The sequence below is a fragment of the Lichenostomus cassidix genome, unplaced genomic scaffold (assembly GCF_008360975.1).
Source record: "Lichenostomus cassidix isolate B80296 unplaced genomic scaffold, HeHo_3.0 HiC_scaffold_39, whole genome shotgun sequence".
In the NCBI taxonomy this organism is placed as follows: Eukaryota; Metazoa; Chordata; class Aves; order Passeriformes; family Meliphagidae; genus Lichenostomus; species Lichenostomus cassidix.
In genome coordinates, this window is record NW_028147446.1 from 1,817,703 (window position 1) to 1,836,074 (window position 18,372).

Below are 18,372 nucleotides of genomic sequence, written 5' to 3' on the forward strand. Positions count from 1 at the left end.
AAGGAAAAAACACACCTGGAACACACCTGGGGAGCCAAAATACACCTGGGGAGCCAAAAATATAAATGGGGAACCCAAAAAACACACCTGGAACACACCTGGGACCCCGAAATGTACCTGGGGAAGGAAAAAACACACCTGGAACACAGCTGGGGAGCCAAAAACACACCTGGGGAGTGAAAAAACACACCTGGGGAGCCAAAAATACACATGGGGAACCCAAAAAACACACCTGGGGAGCCAAAAAACACACCTGGAACACACCTGGGAACCCCAAAATACACCTGGAACACACCTGGGGACCCCGAAATACACCTGGGGAAGGAAAAAACACACCTGGGGAGCCAAAATACACACCTGGAACACACCTGGGCCCCCGAAATGTACCTAGGGAGCCAAAAAACCACATCAGGGACACACCTGGGGAGCCAAAATACACCTGGGGAGCCCAAAAAACACACCTGGAACATACCTTGGAACCCAAAATACACCTGGGAAGCAAAAAACCACACCTGGAACACCCTTGGGACCCTAAAATGTACCTGGGGAGCCAAAAAAATGTATCAGGGACAGACCTGGGACCCCAAAATACACCTGGGGAGCCCAAAAAACACCTCAGGAACCCAAAAAAACCACACCTTGGAACCCCAAAATATACCTGGGACCCCAAAATATAAATGGGAGCCCCAAAAACACACCTGGAACACACCTGGGACCCCCAAAAACCACACCTGGGACGGCCCAAATCCCCCCAAATCCACACCTGAGACTCCTGAAACACACCTGGGACCACCAAATCTCCCCAAATTCCACCCGAAACACACCTGGGAGTCCCAAATTCCCCCCAAAATCTCCCCAAATTCCACTCCAAACACACCTGGGACCCCCAGATTCCACCTGAAACACACCTGGGAGCCCCAAATTCCCCCCTAAATCTCCCCAAATTCCCCTCCAAACACACCTGGAACCTCCTAGAACTCCTCAATTCCACCCAAATTTTCCCAAATTCCACCCCAAAACACACCTGGGAACCCCAAATTTCACCTGAAACACACCTGGGAGTCCCAAATCTCCCCCCAAAACACAGCTGGGACCCCCAAATTTCCCCCAAAATCTCCCCCAAATTCCTTCAAACACACCTGGAACCTCCCAGAACTCCTTAATTCCACCCAAGTCTCCCCAAATTCCACCTGAAACACACCTGAGACCCCCAAATTCCCCCAAATTCCCTGAGATTCCCTCCAAACCCTGGGACTGCCAAATTCAATCTGAAACACACCTGGGGTCCAAATCTCCCCAAATTCTCCCCAAAACACACCTGGGACCCCCAGACTCCCAATTTCCAAATCCTCGAACACACGTGGAACCTCCCAGAACTCCTTAATTCCACCCAAATCTCCCCAAATTCCACCTGAAACACACCTGGGAGTCCCAAATCTCCCCAAATCTTCCCCAAAACACACCTGGGAACCCCAAATTCCCCCCAAAATCTCCCCAAATTCCCCTCCAAACACACCTGGAACCTCCCAGAACTCCTCAATTCCACCCAAATCTCCCCAAATTCCACCCGAAACACACCTGGGAACCCCCAGAACGCCTTAATTCCACCCAAATTCCCCCCAAATTCCCCTCCAAACACACCTGGGAACCCCAAATTTCACCTGAAACACACCTGGGACTCCCAAATCTCCCCCAAAACACACCTGGAAACCCCCAAATTCCACCCAGAACACACCTGGGACCTCCTCGGCCACACCCAGGACCCCCCAGAACTCCCCAAATCCCCCCGAATTCCACCCAAAACACCTGAGGCCCCAAAATTCCCCAATTCCACCCCAAAGCCACCTGGGAACTCTGGCCACACCTGGGATCCCAAAATCTCCCCAAATAACAGGACCCCCAAATTTCCCCCAAACACAGCTGGGACCCCCCAAATTTCCCCAAAATCCTCCCAAATTCCTCTCAAACACACCTGGGACACAAATTCCCCCAGATTCCACCCGGATCACACCTGGGACCCAAATCTCCCCAAATCTCCCAAAACACACCTGAGACCCCCAGGTTCTCCCCAAGGAATTCCCCCAGATTCCACCCAAATCTGCTCCAGCCACACCTGGGACCCCCAAATCTCCCCAAATTCCACCCCAAAACACACCTGGGACCCCCAAAATCCCCCCAAAATTCCCTCCAAACCACACCTGGCACCCCAAAACACACCTGGGCCACACTCCAGCCCCTCCCCGCCCCGAAGCCCCCAAATCCCCCAAATTCCCCCAAATCCCCCAAAATTCTCCCAAAATCCCCTCCCCGCCCCTCCCCCCGCACCTGTCCCGCTCCCTTCCGGTACTTCCGGGTCTCTCCCAGGCCACGCCCTCGTCACGTGACCCGACTGACCACGCCCATCCCGTACCTGGCGCCAGGCCACGCCCACACCTGGCAGGGGGCGGGGCTTGGGAATGGGCGTGGCTTGAGCAGGTGGGTTGTGACCATATATGGGTAAAGCCACGCCCACCCCCGCTGGGGTGACGTCATGGGAAAATGGCGCGCTGCGCATGCGCGAGGAGAGGATTGGGGAATCCGGAAAATAAATTTGGGGAAATTGGAAATAAACCCAAAATGGGAGAGAAAAAGGGGAGAAAATCGTAAAAATGGGATCCGGAAATTGTCCAAAAAATAAACCCAAAATGATCCCAAAATGATCCCAAAAATGATCTCAAAATGATCCCAAAAATGATCCGAAAATGATCTCAAAATGATCTCAAAATGATCCCAAAATGATCCCAAAATGGGAACTCAAAATGGGAGAGAGAAAGGGGAGAAAATCCTAAAATGGGATCCCAAAATTATCCAAAAATGATCCCAAAATGATCCCAAAATTATCCCAAAAATGACCCCAAAATGGGAGAGAGAAAGGGGGAAAATCCTAAAATGGGATCAGAAAATGATCCTAAAATGATCCCGAAATTATCCCCAAAATGATCCCAAAGTTATCCCAAAAATGATCCTAAAATTATCCCAAAATTATCCCAAAAATGACCCCAAAATGATCCCAAAAATGATCCTGAAATGATCCCAAAAATAAGAGAGAAAAAGGAAGAAATCCTAAAATGAGATCCTAAAAATTATCCCAAAAATGATCCTAAAATTATCCCCAAAATGATCTCAAAATTATCCCAAAAATGACCCCAAAATGATCCCAAAAAGATCTCAAAATGGGAGAGAAAAAGGGAAGAAAGCCCAAAATGGGATCCGAAAATGATCCTAAAAATAAACCCAAAATTCTCCCAAAATTATCCCAAAATTATCCCAAAAAATGGGAGAGAAAAAGTGGGGAAATCCTAAAATGGAATCCTAAAATGATCCTAAAAATGACCCCAAAATGATCCCGAAATCCCTTTCCCCATTTTTAGGATCCATTTTTGGGATTTTTCCCCATTTTTGGGGATATTTTCCTAATTTTAGAATCTCAATTTTAGGGATTTTTTATCCATTTTTGGGATATTTTTCTCTCCCCATTTCGGATTGATTTTTTTTGGGATTTTCCCCCATTTTTGGGGATATTTTCCCCATTTAAGCATCTCAATTTTAGGGATTTTTCCCCCCATTTTAGGATATTTTTCTCTCCCTATTTTAGCATTTATTTTTGGGATTTTCCCCATTTTTGGGATATTCTTCTCTCCCCATTTTAGGATGTTATTTTTAGAGTTTTTCCCCATTTTGGGATATTTTTCTCTCCCCATTTTAGGATTGATTTTTGGGATTTCTCCCCATTTTTGGACAATTTTGGGGATATTTTCCCCAATTTTTGGGGATATTTTCCCCATTTTAAGCATCTCAATTTTAGGGATTTTCCCCCATTTTAGGATATTTTTCTCTCCCTATTTTAGGATTTATTTTAGGGTTTTTTCCCCATTTTTGGGATATTTTTCTCTCCCTGTTTTAGGATATATTTTTGGGATATTTCCCCATTTTTGGGATTTTTTCCGCATTTTGGGGATATTTTCCCCATTTTAGAATCTCAATTTTTAGGGATTTTTCCCCAATTTTGGGATATTTTTCTCTCCCCATTTCGGATTTCTTTTTGGGATTTTCCCCCATTTTTGACATATTTTCCCCATTTTCAGAATCTCAATTTTAGGGATTTTTCCCCATTTTTGGGATATTTTCCCCATTTTCAGGATCCCAATTTTTAGGGTTTTCCCCCCATTTTTGGGATATTTTTCTCTCCCCATTTCGGATTGATTTTTTTGGGATTTTCCCCCATTTTTGGGGATATTTTCCCCATTGAAGAATCTCCATTTTTAGGGATTTTTTTCCACCTTTTTAGGATATTTTTCTCTCCCTATTTTAGGATTTATTTTTGGGATTTTTCCCCATTTTTTGGACAATTTTGGGGATATTTCCCCCATTTTAGGGATTTTCCCCCATTTTTGGGATATTTTTCTCTTTCCATTTTAGGATTTTATTTTGGGGATTTTCCCCCATTTTTTGGGATATTTTGGGGATATTTTCCCCATTTTTGGACAATTTTTGGGGATATTTTCCCCATTTTCAGAATCTCAATTTTTAGGTTTTTTTCCCCATTTTAGGATATTTTTCTCTCCCTATTTTAGGATTCATTTTTGGGATTTTCCCCCATTTTTGGACAATTTTGGGGATTTTTTTTTCCCATTTTCGGGATATTTTTCCCCATTTTTGGGATATTTTTCTCTCTCCATTTTAGGATTTTATTTTGGGGATTTTTCCCCATTTTTGGACATTTTTTGGGATTTTTTTTCCCCATTTTTGGGATATTTTTCTCTCCCCATTTCCGATTGATTTTTGGGGATATTTCCCCCAATTTTGGGATATTTTGGGGATATTTCCCCATTTTTGGGATATTTTGGGGATATTTTCGCCATTTTTGGGATATTTTGGGGATATTTTCCCCATTTTTGGGATATTTTTTCCCCATTTTTGGGATATTTTGGGGATATTTCCCCATTTTTGGGATATTTTTCCCCATTTCAGATTGATATTTTTCTCTCCCCATTTCCGATTGATTTTTGGGGATATTTTCCCCATTTTTGGGATATTTTGGGGATTTTTCCCCATTTTTGGGATATTTTGGGGATATTTTCCCCATTTTTGGGATATTTTTTCCCCATTTTTGGGATATTTTGGGGATATTTTCCCCATTTTTGGACAATTTTTGGGATATTTTCCACATTTTTTGGATATTTCCCCCATTTTTGGGATATTTTGGGGATATTTCCCCATTTTTGGGATATTTTTCTCTCCCCATTTCAGGATTGATTTTTGGGGACATTTCCCCCATTTTTGGGATATTTTGGGGATATTTCCCCCATTTTTGGGATATTTTGGGGATATTTTCCCCAATTTTGGGACATTTTTGGGATATTTTCCCCATTTTTGGGATATTTTGGGATATTTTTCCCCATTTTTGGGATATTTTTTCCTCATTTTCGGGATATTTTTCTCTCCCCATTTCCGGATGGATTTTTGGGGACATTTCCCCCATTTTTGGGCTATTTTGGGGATTTTCCCCCAATTTTGGGCTATTTTGGGGATATTTTTCCCCATTTTTGGGATATTTTTTCCCCATTTTTGGGATATTTTTTCCCCATATTTGGGATATTTTTCTCTCCCCATTTCGGATTGATTTTTGGGGATATTTTCCCCATTTTTGGGACATTTTGGGGATTTTTCCCCATTTTTGGACAATTTTGGGGATATTTTTCCCCATTTTTGGGATATTTTTCTCTCCCTATTTTAAGATTTGATTTTTGGGGATATTTCCCCCAATTTTGGGCTATTTTGGGGATATTTCCCCCAATTTTGGGCTATTTTGGGGTCTCTCCCCTCCCTCCCCTCCCCCCTTGCCGCAGTGGGGGGGTGGGGGCGGGGTGGGGGAGGGGCAGCTCCTCCCCAGCCAATCAGCGCTCTCCTTCCCCTCCCCCCCCCGCGGCCATATCGCGATATCTATCGCGACATCTCCTGCCGGAGCCCCGGTGGGTCTGGGGGAGCCCCGAAATTTGGGGAGGGGGAGGAGCCTTTTGGGGGGAATTTGGGGATTTTTGGGGGGAAATTTGGGGATTTGGGGTCATTGAGAGTTTTGGGGATTTTGGGGAGTTTTGGGATTTTGGGGCCTTTTTGGGTGGGGTTATTTGGGGATTTTGGGTTTGGGGTATTTTGGGTGGAATTTGGGGATTTTGGGGTCATTTTTGGGGGAAGTTGGGGATTTATTTTGGGGTTTGAGTTTTTGGGATTTTTGGGGAATTTGGGGTTTTGGGGGGAATTTGTGGGAATTTGGGGATTTTGGGGCCTTTTGGGGGTTTTGGGGATTTTGGGGGAAATTTGGGGTTTTGGGGTCATTTTTGGGGTGATTTTGGGGCCTTTGGGGGATTTTGGGTATTTTTGGGGGATTTTGAGGGGAATTTGGAGTTTTGGGGTATTTTGGGGGATTTGGGGTTATTTTTGGGATTTGGGAGTTTTGGGGTATTTTGGGGGGGATTTGGGGGATTTGGGGATTTTGGGAATTTTGGGGATTTTGGAGAAATTTGGGAGTATTGGGGTTTTTTGGGGGTTTTGGGGATTTTGGGGATTTTGGGGGTTTTTGGGAATTTGGGGTCTTTTGGGGGTTTGGGGCCTTTTAAATCAAATTTAGGGATTTTGAGGTCATTTTGGGGGGATTTTGGGGGTTTAGGAGAAATTGGGGATTTTGGGAATTTTGGGGTCATTTTTGGGGAATTTGGGAGTTTGGGGCATTTTAGGGGGGAATTTGGGGGATTTTGGGTTTTGGGGGGATTTTGGAGGATTTGGAGGATTTGGGGTCTTATTTGGGGGCAGTTTGGGAGTTTTGGGGAATTTGGGGATTTTGGGGGTCTTTTTGGGGGAATTTAGAGTTTTGGGAATTGGGTTATTTTGGGGGGATTTTGGGGTAAGTTTGGGGGAATTTGGGTTCATTTTGGGGGATTTTGGGGATTTTGGGGCCTTTTGGGGGGATTTTGGGGTTTTGGGGTCGATTTTGGGGGATATTTGGGCCTTTTTGGGGATTTTGTGGGGATTTTGGGGCTTTTTTGGGGTTCCCGGAGGATTTGGGGAGGAAATTTTGGGGTTCCCACCTGGCCGCAGGTTGATTTTGGGGTGATTTCCCCTTTTTTGGGGTAATTTTGGGGATAATTTGGGGTTTACAGGGTGATTTTGGGGTGAATTTGGGGGATTTTGAGGAGAATTTGGGGATTTTGGGGGGAATTTGGGGCTCTCAGGTGATTTTGGGGCATTTTTGGGAGGATTTTGGGGGATTTGGGGTATTTTTTGGGGTTTCCAGGGTGATTTTAAGATGAAATTTCGGGTTTCCCACCCATCCTGGCCTTAATTTTGGGTTTAATTCCCCTTTTTTAATTGAAATTTCGGCTCGAATTTTGGGATTTTTGGGGAAATTTTGAATTCCCATCCATCCCTGGATCGATTTTGGGGTCGATAATCCAATTTTTGGGGTCGATATCCCAATTTTTGGGGTGATTTTTTGGGGTGGGCGTGGCTTTGACTTTTTTTTTCCTTCCACAGGTATTCCCGGAGCTCATTTTTGGGATTTTTTTTGATTTTTTGGGGTCCCCAGAGCTATTTTTGGGGTTTCCCAGGTGGTTTTTTGGGATTTTTTGGGGTTTTTGGGGTTTTTTTGGGGATTTTTGGGGTTTTTTTTTTATTTTTTTGGGTTTTTTTTGGGTTTCCCAGCCATGGCTTCCCCTCGGCAGGAGAAGAGAAATTCCATCGTTCCTTGTGTGCTGCTGCTGGAGGTGAGGAGGGGGCCAGAGACCCCCAAAAATAACCCCAAAAATAGCCCAAAAAATGCCTGGAGAGACCCCAAAAATATCCCCAAAAAAGCCAAAAATATACCCCAAAAATACCCTGAAAACACCCCCAAAAATACCCCAAAAATGCCCCCAAAATACCCAAAAAATGCCCCCAAAAAAGCCAAAAAATACCCCAAAAATGTCCCCAAAAATGCCCGGAGAGAGCCCAAAAATACCCCAAAAATACCCCAAAAATGCCATAAACATACCCCCAGAAATAGCCCAAAAACAGCCCAAAAAATGCCTGGAGAGACCCCAAAAATAGCCCCCAAAATGCCCCTCAAAATACAAAAACCCCCAAAAATGCAAAAAAATTACCCCCAAAATACAAAAAAATCCCCAAAAATGCAAAAAATTACTCCCAAAATGCCCCAAAAATGCCCCAAAATGCCCAAAAATACCCCCAAAAATAGCCCAGAAAATGACCCAAAAATACCCCCAAAAATGCCCCAAAAATACCCAAAAATACCCCCCAAAATACCCCAAAAATGACCCAAAAATACCCTAAAAATACCCTAAAAAATATGAAGAACCCCAAAAATTCTCCTTGGGACACCAAAAATAGCCAGAGAGACCCCAAAATGCTCCGAAAATAGCTGGGGGACCCCAAAAAAATGGGATCCCCCAAAAAACCCCAAAATCCCAGCTGGATTTGGGGATTTTGGGGATCCCAAGGGGTGTTTTCCTGAATTTTTGGGGTGATTAATCTGAATTTTGGGGTCCCAGGTGGGTTTTGGGGTGAATTTGGGGTGGATTTAGGGATTTTCTCTGAAATTATGGGAATTTTTTCTGATTTTTCTCTGAATTTCGGGTTGACATTTCCAAATTTTGGGTTGATTTCTCCAAATTTTGGGGTTCCAGGTGGGAATTTTGGGGAGCACAGCTGGATTTTGGGTAGATTTGGGGCAAATTTGGGGATTTTCTCTCAATTTATGGGAATTTTTTTCTGATTTCCTCTGAATTTCGGGATTTTCTCTGAAATTATGGGAATTTTTTCTGATTTTCTCGGAATTTCGGGGTGATCTCTCTAAATTTTGGGTGGATTTTTTCAAATTTTGGGGTTCCAGGTGGGAATTTTGGGGTGATTTGGGGTGGATTTAGGGATTTTCTCTCAATTTATGGGAATTTTTTTCTGATTTCCTCTGAATTTCGGGATTTTCTCTGAATTTATGGGATTTTTTTCTGATTTTTTTTCTGAATTTCGGGGTGATCTCTCCAAATTTTGGGTGGATTTTTCCAAATTTTGGGGTTCCAGGTGGCTATTTTGGGGTGATTTGGGGTGAATTTAGGGATTTTCTCTCAATTTATGGGAATTTTTTCTGATTTCCTCTGAATTTTGGGTGGATTTCTCCAAATTTTGGGGTTCCAGGTGGGAATTTTGGGGAGCACAGCTGGATTTTGGGTAGATTTGGGGTGGATTTGGGGCAAATTTAGGATGAATTTAGGGTAAATTTAGTGATTTTCTCTGAATTTTGTGGGGATTTTTTCTGAATTTCGCGATTTTCTGTGAATTTTGGGATTTTCTCTCAATTTATGGTTTTTTTTTTTCAATTTCGGGGTCCCAGGTGGGTATTTTGGGGTCACTGACCCTGTTTTTGGGGTTTCCCAGCTGAATTTGGGGGAAATTTAGGGTGAATTTAGTGATTCTCTGTGAATTTCGGGTGAATTTTCTCTGAATTTTATGGGAATTTTTCCTGAATTTCGGGATTTTCTCCAAATTTATGATATTTTTCTTTAACATTTGGGGTCCCAGGTGCGTATTTTGGGATTCACTGATCCTGTTTTTGGGGTTTCCCAGCTGGATTTGGGGTGAATTTAGTGATTTTCTCTGGATTTTGGGTGAATTTTCTCTGAATTTTATGGGGATTTTTCCTGAATCTTGGGATTTTCTCCAAATTTATGATATTTTCTCCAAATTTTCGGGGTCCCAGGTGGGGATTTTGGGGAGCACAGCCGCCCTGGCTTACCAGCTGGATTTGGGGTTGATTTGGTGTGAATTTTGGGTGAATTTGGGGCAAATTTAGTGATTTTCTCTGAATTTTATGGGGATTTTTTCTGAATTTGGGGATTTTCTCTCTGAATTTTGGGATTTTCTCTGAATTTCGGGGTTCTCCTGCCCCCCAGGTGGGTATTTTGGGGTCTGACCCTGTTTTTGGGGTTTCCCAGCTGGATTTGGGGCAAATTTAGGATGAATTTAGTGATTCTCTGTGAATTTCGGGTGAATTTTCTCCGAATTTTATGGGGATTTTTCCTGAATTTCAGGATTTTCTCCCAATTTATGATTTTTTCTCCAAATTTTCAGGGTCCCAGGTGGGGATTTTGGGGAGCACAGCCGCCCTGGCTTACCAGCTGGATTTGGGGTGAATTTGGTGTGAATTTTGGGTGAATTTGGGGCAAATTTAGTGATTTTCTCTGAATTTTATGGGGATTTTTTCCGAATTTGGGGATTTTCTCTCTGAATTTCGGGCTTTTCTCTGAATTTCGGGGTTCTCCTGCCCCCCAGGTGGGTATTTTGGGGTCTGACCCTGTTTTTGGGGTTTCCCAGCTGGATTTGGGGCAAATTTAGGATGAATTTAGGGATTTTCTCTGAATTTTATGGGGATTTTTTCTGAATTTTGGGATTTTCTCCAAATTTATGATATTTTTCTTTAACTTTCGGGGTACCAGGTGGGAATTTTGGGATTCACTGACCCTCTTTTTGGGGTTTCCCAGCTGAATTTGGGGTGAATTTAGGATAAATTTAGTGATTTTCTCTGGATTTCGGGTGAATTTCCTCCGAATTTTATGGGGATTTTTCCTGAATTTCGGGATTTTCTCCAAATTTATGATTTTTTCTCCAAATTTTCAGGGTCCCAGGTGGGTATTTTGGGATTCACAGACCCTGTTTTTGGGGTTTCCCAGCTGGATTTGGGGTGAATTTAGTGATTTTCTCTGAGTTTTAGGTGAATTTTCTCCGAATTTTATGGGGATTTTTTCTGAATTTTGGGATTTTCTCCCAATTTATGATATTTTCTCCAAATTTTGGGGGTCCCAGGTGGGAATTTTGGCATTCACTGACCCTGTTTTTGGGGTTTCCCAGCTGGATTTGGGGCAAATTTAGGATGAATTTAGGGATTTTCTCTGAATTTTATGGGGATTTTTTCTGAATTTCGGCATTTTCTCTCCATTTATGATATTTTTTTCAAATTTTTGGGGTCCCAGGTGGGGATTTTGGGGGGCACAGCCGCCCTGGCTTACCAGCTGGAGTTCACCGACGCCTTCCCTGCCCACGTCGGAGGGTTTTTCTGCCGAGACCCAAATTTTGGGAGACCTGACCCAGGACCACCCTGGCTGAGCAGAGCTCCTCCTGCCCTCATCTACTCCCTGGTCACTGCTGTGCCCAGCCTGACCGTGAGAGCAATTTTGGGTTTTTGGGGTTTTTTGGGATTTTTTGGGATTTTTTGGGATTTTTTGGGATTTTTTTTGGTTTTTTTGGGGGTCCTGGGTGTGATTTCTGGGGATTTTGGGGTGTTTTGGGGGAATTTTGGGGGATAAAAAGGCGTTTGGAAGGGTATAAAATGGGCTTGAAGGGGTTAAAAGTGGGTTTGGGGGGATTTTGGGATTTTTTGGGATTTTTTTTTTATTTTTGGGGGATTTTTGGGGATTTTTTTGGGGGTCCTGGGTGTGATTTCTGGGGATTTTTGGGGTAAAAAAGGGGTTTTGGGGGAGTAAAATGGGCTTGAAAGGGTTAAAATGGATATGGGGAATTTGGGGTTTTTTGGGGGATTTTGGGGGTTTTTTTGAGGGGATTTTTTGGGGGATTTTGGGGTTTTTTGGGGTTATTTTTGGGATTTTTGGGGGATTTTGGGGTCCTGGCTGAGCAGAGCTCCTCCTGCCCTGATCTACTCCCTGGTCACTGCTGTGCCCAGCCTGACCGTGAGAGCAATTTGGGGATTTTTTGGGATTTTTTGGGATTTTTTGGGATTTTTTTGGGATTTTTTGGGGGGTTTGGGGATGATTTGGGGGGATTTCGGGGAGTAAAAAGGGGTTTTTTGGAGTAAAAAAAGGGGTTTTGGGGTATAAAATGGGCTTGAAGGGGTTAAAAATGGGTTTAGGGGATTTTTGGGGATTTTTTGGGGATTTTTTGGGGGTTTTGGGGAGATTTCAGGGGAAGTTTTGGGGATTAAAAATGGGTTTGGGGTGGTAAAAAAGGGGTTTTGGGGTGGTAAAAATGGGCTTGAAAGGGTTAAAGAGGGATTTGGAGTTTTGGGGTTTTTTGGGGATTTTTTAGGGTTTTTTTTGGGGTGATTTCAGAGGGGATTTGGGGGTTTTTGGGGGGACAAAAATGGGTCTGAGGGTGATAAGAAATGGGTTTTGGGGTGGTAAGAATGGGTTTGAAGGGGTTAAAAATGGGGTTTGGGGTTTTTTTGGGGTTTTTTTGGGATTTTTTTTTGGTGATTTTTATTTTGGGATTTTTGGGGTTTGGGGAGGTTTAGAGTTTTGGGGAGGTTTTTTGGGGTCCTGGGGGAGTTTGGGGGAGATTTTGGGGAGCTTTTTTGGGGGGATTTTGGGTTATTTTTGTGGGATTTTGGGTGATTTTTGGGGGATTTTGGGGGATTTTTGGGGGGTTTTTGTGGGATTATTTTGGTGGGATTTTTGGGGAGGTTTTCTGGGTTTATTTTTGGGATTTTTGGGGTATTTTTTGGGGTCTCTAACCCCCCAAATTTTCCAGATGACCATCGGGGAGCTCCTGGGTCGCCTTGGGGGCTCCTGGAGAGATTTTTTTGAGGTTTTTTTGGGGTGTTTTGGGGGTTTTTTTGTGGGGTTTTTTGTGAGGATTTTTTTGGGTTTATTTTTGGGATTTTTTGAGGGTTTTTTTTTTTAATTTTTGGGTTATTTTTTGGGGTCTCTAACCCCCCAAATCCTGCAGATGACCATCGGGGAGCTGCTGGGTCACCTCGGGGGGTTTTGGGGGCTTTTGGGGACATTTTTGGGACTTTTTTGGGGGGAGTTTTGTGGGGTTTTTCGGGTTTTTTGGGTTTTTTTGGTGGGGATTTTTTTGGGTTATTTTAGGATATTTTGGGGAGGGTTTTTGGGTTATTTTTGGGGTCTCTAACCCCCAAATTTCCCAGATGACCATCGGGGAGCTGCTGGGGCGCCTCGGGGGCTCCTGGGGGAGTTTTGGGGGCATTTTTGGGGCTTTTTTGGGGTGTTTTTGGGGTTTTTTGGTGGGGATTTTTGGGTGGTTTTTTGTGGGGATTTTTCGTGGTATTTTTTGGGATGTTTTTGGAGTCTCTAACGCCCCAAATTCCGCAGATGACCATCGGGGAGCTGCTGGGGCGCCTCGGGGGCTCCTGGGGGGTTTTGGGGACATTTTTGGGGAGGTTTTTTGGGGTGTTTTTGGGGAGGTTTGGGGTTTTTTTAATGGGGATTTTTTTTTTTTATTTTAAGGAGGATTTCTGGGATTTTTGGGGTATTTTTTGGGATGTTTTTGGGGTCTCTAACCCCCCAAATTCCCCAGATGACCATCGGGTAGCTGCTGGGTCGTCTCGAGGGCTCCTGGGGGGATTTTTTTGAGGTTTTTTTGGGGTGTTTTGGGGTTTTTTTTGGTGGGGTTTTTTGTGAGGATTTTTTTGGGTTTTTTAGGATATTTTTGGGATCTTTTTGGGGTAATTTTGTGGTCTCTAACCCCTAAATTTCCCAGATGACCATCGGGGAGCTGCTGGGGCGCCTCGGGGGCTCCTGGGGGGTTTTGGGGACATTTTTTTGGGGATTTTTTGGGGTTTTTTGGTGGGGATTTTTTTGTTATTTTAAGGTGGATTTCTGGGATTTTTGGGGTATTTTTGGGGTATTTTTTGAGGTCTCTAACCCCCCAAATTCTGCAGATGACCATCGGGGAGCTGCTGGGGCGCCTCGGGGGCTCCTGGGGGTCTCGCAGTTCCTCCTCCCCCCGCTGGGCGCAGAGCTGCCGCCAGGGGGCGCCGCTGAGGCGCTTGCTGCGCTTCCTGGGTGAGGAGAGGAAATTTTTTGGGGAAAATTTGGGGGATTTTGGGAAATTTGGGGGGAATTGGGGATCCTGGGGGGTTTAGAGGGGATTTGGGGAGGTTTGGAGGGGATTTGGGGGATCTGGGGGAATGGGAGGAATCTGGTGGGATTTGGGAGTCCTGGTGGGGTTAGAGGGGATTTGGGGAAATTTTGGGGAGAGGGGGATTTGGGGGATTTTGGAGTTGGACAAATTTTGGGGAGGTTTGGGAATTTGGGGAGGTTCGATGGGATTTGGGAGATTTTGGGGTATTAGGGGGGGATTTGGGGAAGATTTAGTGGGGTTTGGAGGGTTTTGGGGGGATTTGGGGAGGTTTGGGGGGTCCTGGGGGGGTTAGAGGAGGATTTGGGGTATCTCTGGGGGGATTTGGGAGGTTTTTGGGGTGATTTGGGGGGAGGAGGGAATTGGAAAAGGAAAAGGAAATCCCCCAAATCCCCCCAAATCCCCCCAAATCCTCTTTTACCCCAATTTAACCTCATTTTTCTCTCCCCCAAATCCCCTTTTTTCTCCAATTTAACCCCAAAATTGACCCAAATTTTCCCCATTTTTCCCCCTAAATCCCATTTGGACTCCAAATTCTTCCCCCCAAATCCCTCCATTTCCCCCTCAAATCTCCCCAAATCCCCTTTTTCGTCCATTTTTTCACCCCAATATTCCCTTTTATCCCAATTTAACCGCCCAAAATCTCATTTTTTACCCATTTTTCCCCTTTTTTAACCCCAAATTTCCCTTCCAGGTGTTTTCTCCTTCAGTCTTCTCACCACAGCCATCTTCTCCAATGCCCTCCAGCTGGTTTTGGGGTCTCCAGCCCCAAATCCCCCCAAAAACCACCCCAAAAAACCCCCAAATTTAACCCTTTATTGACCCATTTTAACCCTTTATTAACCCAATCGAACCCCAAAAATCCCAAATTTAACCGAATTTTCCCCAAATTCTCTCCCCAGGTGTGTTCTCCTTCGGCCTGCTGGCCACAGCCATCTTCTCCAACGCCCTGCAGCTGGTTCTGGGGTCCCCAGCGCCCCAAATCCCCCCAAAAACCCCAAATTTAACCCTTTATTAACCCAATTGAACCCCCAAAATCCCAATTTTACCCCAAATTTAACCGAATTTTCCCCAAATTTCCCTTCCAGGCATCTTCTCCTTCGGCCTGCTGGCCACAGCCATCTTCTCCAACGCTCTCCAGCTGGTTCTGGGGTCCCCAGCCCCCCAAATCCCCCCAAAAACCACCCCAAAACCCCCAATTTTAATCCTTTATTGACCCAATTCAACCCCAAAAACCCCAAATTTAACTGAATTTTCCCCAGATTTAACCGAATTTTTCCCAAATTCTCTCCCCAGGCGTCTTCTCCTTCGGCCTGCTGGCCACGGCCATCTTCTCCAACGCCCTGCAGCTGGTTCTGGGGTCCCCAGCCCCAAATCCCCCCAATTTAACCCTTTGTTAACCCAATTTAACCCTTTATTAACCCAATTGAACCCCAAAAAACCCAATTTTACCCCAAATTTAACCGAATTTCCCCCAAATTTCCCTTCCAGGCGTTTTCTCCTTCGGCCTGCTGGCCACAGCCATCTTCTCCAACGCCCTCCAGCTGGTTCTGGGGTCCCCAGCGCCCCAAATCACCCCAAAAACCCCAAATTTAACCCTTTATGATCCCAATTTCCCCCAATTTTACCAAATTTCCCCCAAATTTAACCCAATTTAACCCTTTATTTACCCCCAGGCGTGTTCTCCTTCGGCCTGCTGGCCACGGCCATCTTCTCCAACGCCCTGCAGCTGGTTCTGGGGTCCCCAGCCCCCCATTTCCTGGCGGTGTGTCGCCCCAACTACAGCGCCCTGGGCTGCCCGCTGCCCGGCCGGCCGCTGACCCCTGCCCAGTTTGTGCCCCCGGGGGGCTCAGGCTGCTCCGGGGACCCTCCGGCCGTGGCTGCGGCCAGCAGGGACTGGCCCTGCAAGGAGGCGGCGCTGGGAGCTTACGCTGGAGCCTTCGCTGGGGTGGGGAAATTTGGGGAATTTTGGGGGTTTTATGGGGTTTATATTGAATTATTTGGGGTTATTTGGGTGTTATAGGGCATTATATGGGTGGTATGTGGGGTTTATATGGAATTATTTGGGGTTATTTGGGGTTTATATTGAATTATTTGGGGTTTATCTTGAATTATTTGGGGTTGTTTGGGGTTTGTATTGAATTATTTGGGGTTATTTGGGGTTTATATTGAATTATTTGGGGTTATTTGGGGTTTACATTGAATTATTTGGGGTTTATCTTGAATTATTTGGGGTTTTTTGGGGTTTGTATTGAATTATTTGGGATTATTTGGGGTTATTTGGGGTTTATATTGAATTATTTGGGGTTTATCTTGAATTATTTGGGATTATTTGGGGTTTGTATTGAATTATTTGGGGTTATTTGGGGTTTCTATGGAGTTATTTGGGGTTATTCAGGGTTTATTTGGGGTTATTTGGGTGTTATATGGAGTTATTTGGGGTTTATATTGAATTTTTTGGGGTTATTTGGGGTCTATATGGGGTTATATGGGTGGTATCTGTGGTTTATATTGAATTATTTGGGGTTTATATTGAATTATTTGGGGTTATTTGGGGTTTATATTGAATTATTTGGGGTTATTTGGGGTTATTTGGGGTTATTTATTTGGGGTTATTTGGGGTTATATTGAATTATTTGGGGTTATTTGGGGTTATTTGGGGTAATTTGGGTTTATATTGAATTATTTGGGGTTTATATTGAATTTTTCAAGGTCATTTGGGGTTATATTTGGGTGTTATTTGCAGTTTTTTGGGGTTTATATTGAATTATTTGGGGTCTGTATGAGATTATCTTGGGTCCATATGGGATTATATGGGGTTTTCTGGAATTATTTGGGGTTTTTCCTGGTTTTGGTGCTTCCTGGGGGTTTTGGGAAGGTTTTTGGGGTGGATTTTTGGGGTTTTTTTGGGGTTTTTTGAGGGGTATTTTTAGTTTTTTTTACTGGGGTTTTTGGGGCGATTTTTGGGGGATAATTTTGGGGTTTTTAGGGTGTTTTTCTCCCCCAGCTCTACGTCACCCTGGCGTGGCGGGGAGGAGGCTCTGAGTGAATTTTGGGTTTTTTTGGGGGGTTTTTTGGTTTTTTAGGGTTTTTGGGATTTGGGGTTTTTTCAGGGTGGTTTTAGGATTTTCAGGTTTTGGGATTTGTTGGGGTTTTGGTGTTTCCTGGGGTTTTTGGGGGTATTTTTGGTGTGGATTTTGGGAGTTTATTGGGTTTTTTTAAGGGTTTTTTTTAGGGTTTTTGGGATTGGGGGTTTTTGGGGCGATTTTTGGGGTTTTTTTGGGATAATTTTGGGGTTTTTAGGGTGTTTTTCTCCCCCAGCTCTACGTCACCCTGGCCTGGCGGGGAGGAGGCTCTGAGAGGATTTTGGGGTGGATTTTTGGGTTTTTAGGGTTTTTTTTGGTTTTTTAGGGTTTTTGGGATTTTGGGGTTTTTTCAGGGTGGTTTTAGGATTTTCAGGTTTTGGGGTTTTCCCTGATTTTGGTGTTTCCTGGGGTTTTTGGGGGTATTTTGGGGTGGATTTTTGGGGTCTTTTGGGGTTTTTTTGGGTTTTTTTTTTTTGTTTGTTTATTTTATTGGGATTTTTTAGTGTATTTTTTGGGATAATTTTGGGGTTTTTAGGGTGTTTTTCTCCCCCAGCTCTACGTCACCCTGGCCTGGCAGGGAGGAGGCTCTGAGAGGATTTTGGGGTTTTTTGGGGTTTTTTTGGGTTCTTTTATCGTTTTATAGGGTTTTTTAGATCAGGGGTTTTTTGGGGCGATTTTTGGGATAATTTTGGGGTTTTTTTGGGATAATTTTGGGGTTTTTAGGGTGTTTTTCTCCCCCAGCTCTACGTCACCCTGGCCTGGTGGGGAGGAGGCTCTGAGTGAACTTTGGGGTGGATTTTTAGGGTTTTTAGGGGTTTTTTTTGGTTTTTTAGGGTTTTTGGGATTTGGGGTTTTTTCAGGGTGGTTTTAGGATTTTCAGGTTTTGGGATTTTTTGGGGTTTTGGTGTTTCCTGGGGTTTTTGGGGGTATTTTGGGGTGGATTTTTGGGGTCTTTTGGGGTTTTTTTGGGTTTTTTTTTTGTTTGTTTATTTTATTGGGATTTTTTAGTGTATTTTTTGGGATAAATTTGGGGTTTTTAGGGTGTTTTTCTCCCCCAGCTCTACATCACCCTGGCCTGGCAGGGAGGAGGCTCTGAGAGGATTTTGGGGTGGATTTTGGGGGTTTTTTGGGTTCTTTTATCGTTTTATAGGGTTTTTTTGATTGGGGTTTTTTTGGAGCCGTTTTTGGGGTGATTTTTGGGGTTTTTTGGGGATAATTTTGGGGTTTTTAGGGTGTTTTTCTCCCCCAGCTCTACGTCACCCTGGCCTGGCGGGGAGGATTTTGGGTTTTTTGGGGGTTATTTTTGGTTTTTTAGGGTTTTTGGCATTGGGGGTTTTTGGGGCAAGTTTTGGGGCAGGTTTTGGGA

General features: G+C 44.2%; 1 protein-coding gene across 3 annotated transcripts in view; it reads left to right on the plus strand.

Moving 5' to 3' along the window:
• Positions 1–18,372, plus strand: part of LOC146422698 (phospholipid phosphatase-related protein type 2-like) — a 42,165-nt gene that overhangs the window by 19,353 nt on the left and 4,440 nt on the right. For 2 of the 3 annotated variants that reach the window (XM_085046149.1, XM_085046148.1), the window contains 3 exons: positions 11,058–11,246; positions 13,721–13,844; positions 15,597–15,868. In XM_085046149.1, coding sequence (XP_084902275.1) covers positions 11,058–11,246; positions 13,721–13,844; positions 15,597–15,868 — 585 coding nt within the window. Of the gene's footprint in view, positions 1–7,648; positions 7,800–11,057; positions 11,247–13,720; positions 13,845–15,596; positions 15,869–18,372 lie in introns of those variants that run through there. The other variant, XM_085046147.1, reaches the window with a different exon arrangement.